Consider the following 13,191-nt stretch of genomic DNA (forward strand, 5'->3'; position numbering starts at 1 on the left):
AAAAAAAAAAGGTAAATAATACTAAGTAGCAAGTTCAGCTATGGTAAAATACAAAGGCAAACAATGTATCTGACAAATGGGAAGATAAGAGACTTAGAAAAAAACAAGATAATTTGTTAGGAAAGAGTATAGGCAATTCAGATTTTTAAAAGTTGCAAATAAATCAAAGAAAAAATAACTGTGGGTGGACTATCCTTGGGATTAGTTTTTAACTGAATGAAAACAGATGTATAGCTTACATTGGAAAATCATGACAGTGAGAATTCTTATAACTGGAAGAATATTTTCAGTTTTATAAAGTAAATTTAGCAAAATGATTTGGATTCTCTCAGACATTGGCATTTGCTAGGCTTTTCTATTTTAAACAGTGACAAAAATAAAATGTTTAAGACTATTGGAAGTCCTACCTTATACGGGCTAATTAATCTTCTTTTAATATCCAGTCTATAGCTTCTGTATTGTTCAGCATCACTCATGTCAGTTACCAGTAGTCGAAGAATTTCATAAACCCGTCTAGCATGTTGCTAATAAGAAAAACAAAAGAAATATATGAACATTTTCAAATTACAAAATAGTGACACTTTCCTAAAAGGATACAGGAGATACTGAATATCTGCCATGGTCCAGAAATTGTGCTAGGTACCAGATGAAAGGCAACTGTCTCTGCCCTCAAGGAGCTAGCAGTCCATAAGTAACACCAATGACTGATATGTTTACTTTAATGAAATATGCATAGGGTATTATGTTAGCATAACCTAGAAATGGGAGAAATAATAGAGGACTCCTGGGGAAATCCTGAACGGAATCTTAAAGGAAAGAGAGCATGCCATTCCAGAAAGAAGGGAGAAAAGTGTGTGCATGTGTGTGTGTACCTGCATACATACACACACATGCAGAACAGAAGCAGCCTGACATTGCTGGAGCACAAAATGAAAAGCAAGGTGTAGAAGCAGAGTGAAGCTGGAGCAAAAGCACAGAGCCTTACATAGTGGGTTAAAGAGCTGGGCTTTTTATCTAGTAGGTGACAGAAATGGGGGAATGAGCAAAATGCACAAATTTGAGTTTTAAGTAAAGCATTCTCTCAGCTACACAGAAAAAGTAGCAAAAAGAAGGGTAGGGAGACCAATAAGGAAGTTAAGCTATTAAATGGCAAAAAATGATGATGGCATGAACTGAGATAACACAAATAATACTAAAGGAATAAGGATTCTGGACATATTGAAGAGGAAAGATTGGCTGTGGAGGAGGGTATGGAATGACACTGAGTTTTCACAGCCTAAGAGAGATTTAGGAGGCAGCAGAACATATAAGTCTAAAGAAAATTCTAGTCTAAGGGTGAGTATTTACGCAATATCAGTAATGTAAGCAAGAGTTAAAACCATAAGACTGGTAAAGATCACCCTGGGAAAGCATACACAAGGAAAAGAGGGAAGAGGTCAGAACCCTGTAGTACAGTGACAATTAAAGAGTAGACAGAGAAAAACAGCCAAAGAAATATTAGGAGAATCAGGAAGTTTTGGTATCACTAAAGCCAAAGGAGCAGCCCATAGTTTTTGTTTGTGTTGTTTCACTTATTTATTTATTGGGGGAGTGGGAAGGGGACTCACGTACAGGTAAGCTGGGAAGATGGTATTTGAACTATATGGAAGGGACACCTGAGCTGAGCCTGAAAAAAGGAGTACTATCTGGCCAGGCAAAGATGGAGAAATAGGAAAAAGGGGTGGCCAAGGGAGAGGGAACAGCACAGAGGTAAAGGGACATAAAAGGAAGATAAATGTAGCATAGCTGGGAAATGGCAAGAGGTGCAGTAAAGCCAGAACATGTAGGAAAGAGGAGATAGCTGAGGCTAGAAAGGTGGGCAAGGTCATGATTATGATGGACTCTGTGTGCCATACTAAGGAGCTTTCATTTCTTTAAGGAAATAAAAAATAGCATGATTTTAAAAAATGTGTTCATATTCTCTTTTAAAAGCTGAGTAAATAAATTCTCATTAATAAATAAAGGTTTAACATAGTCTAGAGATATCAACTATTTCTAAAATGTATCTTAAAGCCAGGGAGCCATTATAGTGTTTTAATGCAGGGAAAATGCAAAGTTTCAGTTTAAATTATGTTGTTTGCTGAAAGTCAGTGATCAGGAAACTTTTGGTATAGTTTTGGAGTTTGGGAGGAAAATCTGGATAGGAGATTTAGATGAGCTCTCCCAGGCAGAATAAATAGAAGAAGAAGAAATGAGGGTTAAATAAAGAACTCTGGGAAAGAACTATATTTGAGGAGTATACAGAAGAGCAGACGCCAATGAAAGTATCTCCAAAAAGATGATCACAGTGGTAAGCAGAAAACCAGGAACTGTAGTGCTTTAGAACCTAAGAGAGGGGAGGTCAATAGTATCAAATGCTAGTGCTTATTATTGGAATACCTTCATTCCACATACTTTCATAATCTAAATCCAACCCATTCAAGGTTTCGCTCAAACACGTCTCTCATGAAATACTGATTCACTTGCTTACATAAATTCCCTCCTCTCAGGTCTCATGCTTTTTTCTGTACCCTTCTTATTTGCTACTTTAAATTTCAAATAAATATGTAAAAGTATATAAAGTGAAAAGTGTTGTATTCCAACCCTTCTCCCCATTAATACTGTCTCCAAGGGCATTAACTACTTTACTAGTTTAAACATTTTTTAAAAAAGCAAAAATAAGTCCCTACTATCCATCTTTGTTCTGCTTGTTACGCTTATTATAGCCATTAAATCAATTGTCTTCCCATTCTATTAATGAGGAAATTGAGGCCAAGCAGGTAAACTAAATTGCCCTTAGTCACAGAGCAAGTGGTGAAATCAGCTTTGAACCCAGGCAATCTGGCTTGAGAGTCTGTGCTCTTAACAACTTCTACTTCCCCACACATGTATTCTTAATGTATCTGCAATGTTTTAAGTTACATACTTAAAAAAAAAAAAAAAAACTTGAAAATTTAAATGGTTTCCTTCTATAGAATAAAAATACCTTATTTATTTTGAATTTTTGTTGTGCTTCTATTGCCATATCTTCGTTGAATCCTTGCATTAACTTTTCCCGGCAAAAACAGGGCAAATCTTGACAAAGTTTCACAAGCACAAAGTCTCTCAATTTCACATAGCTTTTGGATGGATCTTCCGCTAAAGAAATAAAGCAGAATAACATTTCCCTTTCCTAACACAATTTCTTGACCATTTGCAATCTCAATATACATGCTAAACTAGCAAGGTAAACATTCTTAAAACAATTATATATATATAAAGTTACAATGTGAAAGGATTATTTCTTACAATTCAAATAATAGTACTATTATCTGTGCCAAATAAAATTATAAGTACAATCCTTTCGCAAAGACATATGTGTTATTTGTGAAATTAAAAGTTTCAAATGTAAACTTTTTGTTACCATATACATCTTCGTTTTACTTTCAATTAAACTAGCTATATAAACAAGATATTCAAATTTGGATAATCATTTCCAAATGCAGTATTTTCTGATAGCTAAGGGTCCCAAAGCTCAATTTATAATTACCCTACTTTAATCCAGTAACCTTTATAGTCCGCTATACTTCGCAGAATTAAAAAAAAATTCTTCTTTTTACAAAAGCAAATCTTTTTTAGAGAATATGATTTTGATCCTTCATTTACATCTCTATAGCATAAATCTTCCTTTATGTTTGTCTATGTTACCTACAATTAGACTAGCAGACGAGGAAAACATCAGAACATGATGGGTAGAAAATATTGTACAATCAGAGAACATGAGTTTGAGATGTAGTTCTGTCATTCATAGATGTAGGACTTTGGGCAAGTCACCTTTCTCTAAGCCTTCATTTTATCAGTAAAGGGCTTGAAACAAAGAATGTTAAAGTCTGAGCTAGTTTATGGATCAGAAGACTTAATATTGTTACAATATCAATAACCTACAAAGCATTCAATGTAATTCCTATCAAAATCCTAGCTGACTTTTTTTGTTGCAAAAATTAACAAGCTCATCCTAAAATTCATATGGGTATGCAAGGAACCATGAAGAACCAATACAATCTTAAAAAAAAAATGAATCTTACAGAACGCACATTTCCTGATTTCGAAAAATACTATGAAGCTACAGTAATCAAGATGGTGTGGTACTGCCATAAGGATAGGTATCGTAGATCAATGCGATTGAACTGAGTTAAAAATAAACCCATACTTCAGGTGAGTTAATTTCTGAGAAGGGTGCCTAGACAATTCAGTGAGGGAAAGAATAGTCTTTTAACCAATGGTACTTGGACAAAGGGATCGCCATAGGTTAAAGAATGAAGTTGGCCCCCATTTCCTCACACCATATACAAAAACTAACTCAAAATGGATCACAGACATAAATTTTAAGAGCTAAAACTATAGAACTCTTAGAAGAAAACATAGAAGTAAATCTTCGTGATTTCTGGTTAGGCAATGGTTTCTTAGATAATAGAACCAAAAGCATAAGCAACAAAATAAAAAACTGATAAACTAGACTATATAAAAATTTAAAACTTTTGTTCTTCAAGTGATACTATTAAGAAAAGGAAAAGACAACCTACAGAATGGGTGAAAATATTTGTAAGTCATACATATAAGAGACTTGTACCTAGACTTTTTATATAAAAACTTTTAAAACTCAGTAAGAAAAACACAAGTCAGTTTTAAAAATGGGTAAAGGATCTAAAGAGACATTTCTCAAGAACATATATAAATGGACAATAAGCATATGAAAAGACACTTTAACATCACTAGCCACAGTGAAATGCAAATCAAAATCATGGTGAAATACCACTAGGAGACTATGATAAAAAAGGCAACAAGAAGTATTGACGATAGTGAGGAGAAACTGAAACCCTCTACACTGCTGATAAAAATTTAAAATAGTACAGACACTTTGGAAAGAGTGTGGTGGTTCCTCAAAAGGTTAAATACAGTCACGGGTTTTCCACAATTTCTACTCCTAGGTATGTACCGAAAAGATATGGAAACATTTCTACTGCCAAATGCAACTCTCTTCATAATTCTGGAAGAAACAAACCATTGATTCTATTTATAAAGTCACACGACTGAGATGTAGGCAAATGTTATCTATCTTAACTGACATCTTCAAAAGGAAGATGGTATATGATATAAAAAATAGTCTTCCAGTATTTTACTTTAAAATTAAGTGCTAAAAAAAGGAAAATATGGGTGGCAATTACACCACAAACACCTATCTATCCTGTAAACAGGCCATCGATGGTTTTAATTATCATTATATCTGGCTCTATGTCAAGTAAGCAAAAGGATATCTCAATATAAAGAATACCCTGAATTGCAAAGGGAGATCCAGAGCCTACTAAAGAGCCATAAAGTTAAGAAAAGTATACAAAATAATGGAGAAACAGGCAACTAAAATAACTAAAAAGCAGTAAATTCCTTGTTTAAAAAAAAAAAACTGAGTATGAAAATCTACAAGAAATAACTTAATGAGAAGAGCTGATAAGGCATTTTTAGTAATTTATAATGCTGAGAAATGTTAACGATAAAAGTAAATGCTGATACCCCAGTTTTCAAATTCAGAAATCCTTTAGCATGTTTAGCCTTTTCCCTTTAGAGACTTCAGTTTGTAATGAATAAAGGCTACCATTATTGATGACTCTTCACTGAGATTCAAGAAATAAAATTCTTTATCTGCTAATTGGTGCTAAGTATCAAGGACTTTATTGGTTGAACAGACAGAAGAAAGTGGTTAAGAGGCTTCACAGAAACAACCCCTGCTGGCACATTACCCACTAGAGAAGACAAAGACTACTTATGTGAACTCTAGTCTCCAGATTAAAATTACCAAAAAAAAAAAAAAAAAAAGTCCCTTCATGTAGCACCAAGTCCAAGCTCTATAAGTAAACAGACGCTAAATGATTTTCAGCTTAGCTAAAAAAAAATGTTATTTGTATTATGCTTCTATAATTTTACAAGTCACTAAGCTAGTGAAGGTGTTAGAAATAATTTATAACTTGATGTAAACTAACTTTAGTAACGACTTCTTCATCTCCCAAACTTCTAAACCATTTCACAGTAGCAGGAAAGTCAGATGGAAAGATAATTCAACTCTATAAACATGGAATTCTCTTTTAAAAACAACATGCTTTTCCTCTAATTTATTAATCTACAGGATCAATTCAAAATCTGTTTTGGCATAACTTTAATTTTATTTAGACAGGACAAGCAAAACGACTACATTACATGAAAAAGAAAAAAACTAATCATCTGCCTTCTAGCCTATTTTCTTTATTCTCACATCTAGAATATTTTTTGATGTCTTTAAGCAAATTGATAATATAAAATTCCAAAATAGCATTTTTTAATAAGCTAATATTTTTATAGGGGTCAAATATTGCAGTTTTAAAAACAAAGATGTATTTAAACTCACAGAATAAAACTGAGTACCTAATCTAGATGTAAATATCTGGCATAGTAGTTTTCTTGGAAAAAATAAGGTGACTTTCAGTTTAATCAGCAACTTCATGAGTAATAAATTTGAAACAGTGTTACTCCAGGGAAAGAAAATACTGACAACATAAATGTTCCTTGGGCCAATTTGGTTCTTTGGTAGTTCACACATTTACATACCATCATCTGTAACTCCATCTAATGATGACTACTCTGTTTAAAGAGTAGAATCTCTTTCCTTCTTCTAAGCATCCTCATAATACCACTTCTATGACTAATTCATACTGAAAAATGTTTTCAAATCAAATAAGCCTACATTTCACCTTATAAGCTACTGTCATGAAGGCACACATTTTAGGAATATAAAACACGTGCTTGAAGAAATGTGTTTTCTACTCAGGAACTACTTACCTTGGCTTTTTTTCCTCAGCAGGGTTTAGAATATTCTGCCCCTACATGAAAATTAGAGCATGGTCTCTAAGCAATGCAACTGTTTACTAAATAAATTAAACAAATCAGTCATACCATACTTGCAGCATATTCATACCTGACCAAGAGTTCCCAATACATATTCAATTCATAATCTCCAATTTGTCCAATTAATAAGCACTTCATATTTAGAGATGCAATCCAATCCCACAAAAACTTATGATTTAAAATGTAGCCTTAAGCCATCTTTAGACAGTTCCAGAAAGACCCCAGGATGATGCTGCTATTTAAAAGAGAAGTTACCTCCGACAAAAAACAAAATCAATTAGTAAATATTTTTTCAAAAGGCTCTTTCAGTAATAAATTGAAATGTACATACCTGTAATATCAAGAACAGAAGGAGATGCAATGTAGTATCTATGAACTGTTTCAAGAAGTTGAGCACCATGGCCTTGACCTTGAAATGGAGTCAATATCAGCATCTGACTATAATAAAAAAAATGATTTTAAAATTAAAATATCATAACATGAGCAGTTTAAAAATTGCAAATCACTAAAGTATTATGAACATTTTAAAGTCTCTGTGACCTTTTTTCAATCAACCATCAAGAAATCCCAAAATTATCGAGATGCTCAAAACTGGCTTAATCTTCCTCAGTTTCTATGGGAACAATGAAATAAATCAGTACATAGCCCATGAATAATGGTGATTTTTTAAACAAATCAACACTATTATAACAAGTATTGGAAACTTCAGCAGTTCCTTCTTCTGAAATAAAAGACAAGGCACGTGTTATACTGCCAATTACCTTACACGTGGCCGGGTTTTGTCTGGGTACACATAGTAATTATAGACTGTCATGTAGCCTACGGTCGCAAAGAGCGTAGCTCCATCCTTATTATACTTCTCAAATCTGCAGATAAAACAGAAAGCCAAGCAGGTCAATTACAGTCGCGCTCCCATGCAGTGTCCATTTTCTTTTCCATTCTCCGACTGAATTTTCAGTGTCAGCAAGCTACTCTGTGAGGGCCCAATGGGTACACCTGCTATGTTCTGAATGTACAATTCACTTAATTGGTGTGCAGCAACTTGGATAAATCAGACCTCTTTACATCACTTCAGTGCACTTGCCTATTATAAAGATGAATAGGTTGCAAGTAAAAGAAAACACAGGCAAAGCTCATTTTACTGTTTAAGCCTACATTCAGGGCCCTAACGGACAACAGCATTTAATTCGGCTCTATTCTCAAGGTCTCCCCAAAGCATAATGAAGGAAAACTCAAGCCTCATAAACAATAGTTTTCTTTCCTGGAAAAAATATCATTATACTGTCCCAATAATTGGGCTGCCACAATTAAAATGCTGGCTTTGTGGAGGTAATAAGGTCTACTGTTGCTTTAGAACTGTACTTACACTAGAAAGTAGTGCCATCTTTCATCATCCACGTCAATAAAGCTAGCAGTTTCAATAAACCACATCAAAAAGGTCTGAAGCCTTTCATGATATTCTCGAAAGCCTCTACATGTCATGTCAGCCTAGGGAAAAAGCCAGGAAAAGTCAGGTGAAACTCATCACAGAAGTGAAAGTGCACAACACAAAACAATCCTGTGGGAAAACGTTTAGAAGTCTCAGATTAAGATGTGTACATAGATACACATACAAAATAGTTCTTTGTTTTTAATGCTGACAAAAATATGTGTCCTGAAGTTAGAATAAATCACTGAAAATAAAAAAATAGTACACAAGTTTCAGGTATATGGAGTATTTTTACCCAAAAACTATTTAGATTTAATTTTACCTTGTAAATCTGAAAGGTAAAATTTTCTCCTCCTGTTGGACTTAGAACAGAGTATGTATGAAGTAATGTTCCAAATGGCTTGAAATCAACTTCTTTTTCCAGCAAAGAAAGAAAATCATTTGTGTTTGTGCAAAATCCAGGTGGAATGATTTGTCTAATTTTGCCCTCGACATCATCTGCCTAAGGAATGGAAGTTAAAGGACGTAAGAAAAAATTAGTAACAAATTTGACTTTTAGTTGAATAAGCTTAATTTCTTTGAAATAGACAAAACCCATAAAATCACAAAACTTCAGTTCACAGTTAAACTAAAGAAGTAAACATGTAGTGAACTGGGAAAGGATGAGTTTCATGTACACAAGATACTGCCACACAAATCTGAAATGAGCATAAACATAATATAGAAATAAAAAAGAGGCGGCGGGTAGCCTGAAATCACGTGCAAGAATAAGAGCAATGCTATTGAAATTTCTAACATATAGAAAATGCTGACTATGTTCCTTCAGAACAATCTAAACTGGCCAAAACAAAAGGCTGCTTATTGTTTAGTATGTGTCAAGGAGACCATATTATCCAAGACATGAAAAAATCACCAGCAGTAGTGAGGTGAGGCTAGAGCCTGACCAGAGAAACAGCAACCTCACAATGAACAAGTAGATAGGTCATAACTCCCTCACATACAACAAACTTGAAATTAAGATAATAATTTAAAAAATATATACCCATTTAGGAAATACATAAATATATGAATAGATGTATTATCCACTCATCCCTACAACTGACAATTTTACAGACTTGGATATGTGACAGTAAAAAGCCTGGACAACAAAATTAAACTCAGAGATTAAAATTACCCTTGTTAAACCACCTCAATGAATGTTAAAACTATCAGCTGAGCAGACTTCATAATCCTTTTCAAAACCCAAAAGACCACTTGATTGAATACATTTACTACTTCTCTTTAACCATGAATATTTGATGAAGTCTTACAATAAAGTATTACTGCTTCTCACCAGGCAATAAAACTTAATGAATTGGTCTCAGCTTAACAAAACCTTATCCTTCAATACAGTCCCTAAAAGCCTGACATTACATTCAACAAAATGAGCTTGCATTCTATTCAAACTTTTTCCTGAACAATGAGGCCAGGTTTTTACTTAATGGAGTTTGCCGTGAGTTCAGCTGTAATGTTTGTATTGTATCTATTTCCACAAGGACTGACACAAGAACACTTTGTGTTAACTTACTAAGCAGCTCTTTCATACCGTTTACATGCATGATGGGTATTAGTTCTAAACCAAGACCCTTGCTACTTAGCATTCAAAACAGGGAAATTAAGATGCTTAGGACAAAATACACTACAAAAGGCTAATACAACATGCTACTAATTCCTGTCTTTTCAACCATCTTTTAACTAAGTAGAAGCAATGCACCTGCAGATGAATAGCACTTTATTATCATTCAGTTACATTTTAGGACAGAGAACCAAGAATGGCATTTATCACAAGTTTTATTTTCGGTGCTTTACTACCACCATCATTTATATATAACTTGTTTATAGCTATAAAAAAAGAGCTATTTAAAATATAGCTCTTAATTTTGCCCAACAGCTTATTTCTAATATGTCTATCAGTCCTTGCAATCCATTCACACTAAAGATCAAATAAATTGCATTTGATAGGACTATATTTGCTTATTTTTAAAGCACTTTTGATAAATATTTCTCCTTGAAACTGCTAATGTCCAAGAGACCATCCTTAAGCATATTTTACAGAGTATGTACAATTTTCAATAATTACAAGAGGAAACTGTACTAATAACGGATCGTTTTAATAGGTCTGTTATGTGGCAATTAAAATCCAGAGTAGTGATGGGTAGGTAAAGTATAATTTTATTTCGAGTTAAAAAAAAAATCAAGAAACACTACTTAAAGAGGTTTATAATCTATTGTTTAAAAGAAAAACACTTCCAGGAATTTACATTGTATATAATTTTAACTCTTAAAAAATGTCCCAATATCCTGTCTTCTCAACAAGGCATTACCAAAGCATTATCAAATAACTTTACCTATCTTGCATCAAATGCACCTCAAAGATTTCTTAGAAACGCCTAAGTTTCAAGTAGCAGTTCTGGTGGAAGACAGAGCAACTCAGGTTTGAGCTTGACAAAGTCGAAAAAGAGTTAATGTTTAACTGTCAGCCTTTGAAGGATACCTATTTATTTTAATAAATATCTTCGAATAAATATTTTGATCTGGGCAAGTTTACAGAATACTTTAAGAACTTTTACAGAAGAATAAAAGGCTAAGTTTAAAAACAAGGAATCTGTTATTTATAATAGGTGAGAGAAAATGTAGTACATAAAATACATAACATAAAACCAAATAGCTCTTCAAACCTAGAATTCAGAACTTTAAAGGAAAAAAGTTTTCATTTCTCTATTAAATGGATCCTGCTTTAGGAAAAAAAAATCTATAATCATGTCTTAGAGATCTGTACTCTCTTCTAAAATAATAAATATATTTTAGTTCAGTTAAATATTCATCTTTCATACTGGATTACAGGCCAGATAATAAAATGATCACTAGAGAAAAACCCTATCTAACCATTTTTACTTGAATGTAGAATTAAAGATTAACTGAAACTTTTAGTTCCAATGATTCTGGCTAAAAGTTTAGGTTGCATTTCTGAAGGTCACTGAAAGATTCCCTATCTTGAATATTATTCGAAACGTCAAATTATGAAAAAATATAGAAAGTATAAGAAATTAAGCTGCAAAGATCAAGAGTCCAGAATAAAACCTGATATATTTCATTAACAGACATGCAATTTTTTTTAAAGGAAAGTATAAAAGTATTTTATTTAGCTCTCATGTTAGGTGAGTCATGATGAAACGTTTTAGATTGCATACTCTCTTACTATAGTCATTTCAACTTCCAATGTTCTGTACCTTTTTACACATGTGATGTTTCCATGAAGCAATTTTTGCTGTTCCTCATCACTGCATAAAGCAATGTGCCTGAGAATAACTGGCAGTTTGCTATAACATGTTTACACTTAAATTTGTATTTATATACATTTGAAAACAAAATTACTGTAAATCTTCACTTAACATCATTGATAGGTTCTGTGACTTTAGGCAAAATGATGTATAACGAAACCAATTTTACCACAGGCTAATTGAGATAAATAAGAATTAAGCCCCTACAGAATATCATCAACATTACAACAATGTTGAATGAAACGACATTATTCGAGGTCTTGCTGTACCTCTTAAGTGTCTTAACCTCAATAGCACCAGTTGTCTATGGTGAGTTATTTTTGAAATAGCAATTTTAAAGGCATGTTAAGTAGGTGGTATCACTGTCCTTTACTTGGCTTAAGTGGCAGAGACTTAACATAAGCTATTCTAAGAATACCTAAGAAATGCTATAAAACAAAAAATCCTTATCTACTTAATTTGCTCAATTTAAAATTCTCTGACTATATTTAAACTGTAGAAATCTTATTATTGTTAGAGAAATTAATACTAAACTTTTCCACTACTGGGAAAAAAAAGCTTAATTATGTTTATATTACATTAGTTTTTCGCTATGTGAACTCACAAACAGAATTTCAAGATAAAAATCTGAACACACAATTTAAAATCTCAATATATAATTTAGAAAATTTCTATATATAATTAATGAAATACCATGAAAGCTTTAAAATTATATATTGAGATTCTATGTTTCATAAAAAGCATTACTCAAAGAACACTCAATTATCAGAGTACAGTGAAATATCAAAGTTTACTTTTTCATTTCCTTAAGATTAAATTTTTATAAGTGCACAGGATTTTTCTATAAGAGGCTAAAGGAATACAGAAAAAAAATTAAAACTGCTCTCACTTACTCTCAAATTCAATCTATATTAATGGGAGACAAGGATAAAATAGATGGTTGAAATTCACAGATAATACAAACCCTACCCATGTATTTCAACTTCCTCTATCAAATCTTTCCCAGAAACACTAGCAATTAGCAAGACTGAACGATCTTAGTTACTAAAAAGCAATGAAATTACCTCAAGAGAGGGCAGAGGGCACTGATAAAAGCAAAGGTTGGGGACAACCATAGATGAACAAACTATCAGTGTCAGAATAATCAAGTTTATTGTATTGTAAAATTCAGAATAATTATGATGCCTTTAAAGATGATGACAAGTGGAAATACAAGCATATTAAGTATGACTAAAAAAATTTTAGGTGCAATTGGAGAACTCAGCCTGGAAAAAAGAATAAACAATGAAAGAGTAATATAATGGCAAAATTCTAATACGCAAACTTCTTAGATTTGCTGTGGTTTCTGACCATTTAAAAGGGTGTATTTTTCATGTGCAAAAATGCTACATGATAGTCTGCAAAATCTCAAATATGATATGTAATAGTCTCAAACCTAATACATCTGAACAAAAATCTTGATTTTCGTCCCCTACTTCTACTCCCATCTTTCCTGTTTCACTTAATAGGAAT

The 13,191-nt window shown here is 32.9% G+C and overlaps 1 protein-coding gene across 9 annotated transcripts in view; it reads right to left on the minus strand.

Moving 5' to 3' along the window:
* The window catches only part of HAT1 (histone acetyltransferase 1), a 46,252-nt gene that overhangs the window by 8,979 nt on the left and 24,082 nt on the right, over positions 1-13,191 (minus strand). For all 9 annotated transcript variants that reach the window (XM_023529500.1, XM_011357573.2, XM_023529502.1 and 6 more), the window contains 6 exons: positions 8,682-8,861; positions 8,297-8,418; positions 7,692-7,796; positions 7,262-7,368; positions 3,005-3,156; positions 408-524 (listed from right to left, as the gene is read on the minus strand). In XM_023529500.1, the coding sequence (XP_023385268.1) occupies positions 408-524; positions 3,005-3,156; positions 7,262-7,368; positions 7,692-7,796; positions 8,297-8,418; positions 8,682-8,861 (783 nt within the window). The remainder of the gene's footprint in view (positions 1-407; positions 525-3,004; positions 3,157-7,261; positions 7,369-7,691; positions 7,797-8,296; positions 8,419-8,681; positions 8,862-13,191) is intronic.

Source organism: Pteropus vampyrus, unplaced genomic scaffold (assembly GCF_000151845.1).
Source record: "Pteropus vampyrus isolate Shadow unplaced genomic scaffold, Pvam_2.0 Scaffold2, whole genome shotgun sequence".
Classification (NCBI taxonomy): Eukaryota; Metazoa; Chordata; class Mammalia; order Chiroptera; family Pteropodidae; genus Pteropus; species Pteropus vampyrus.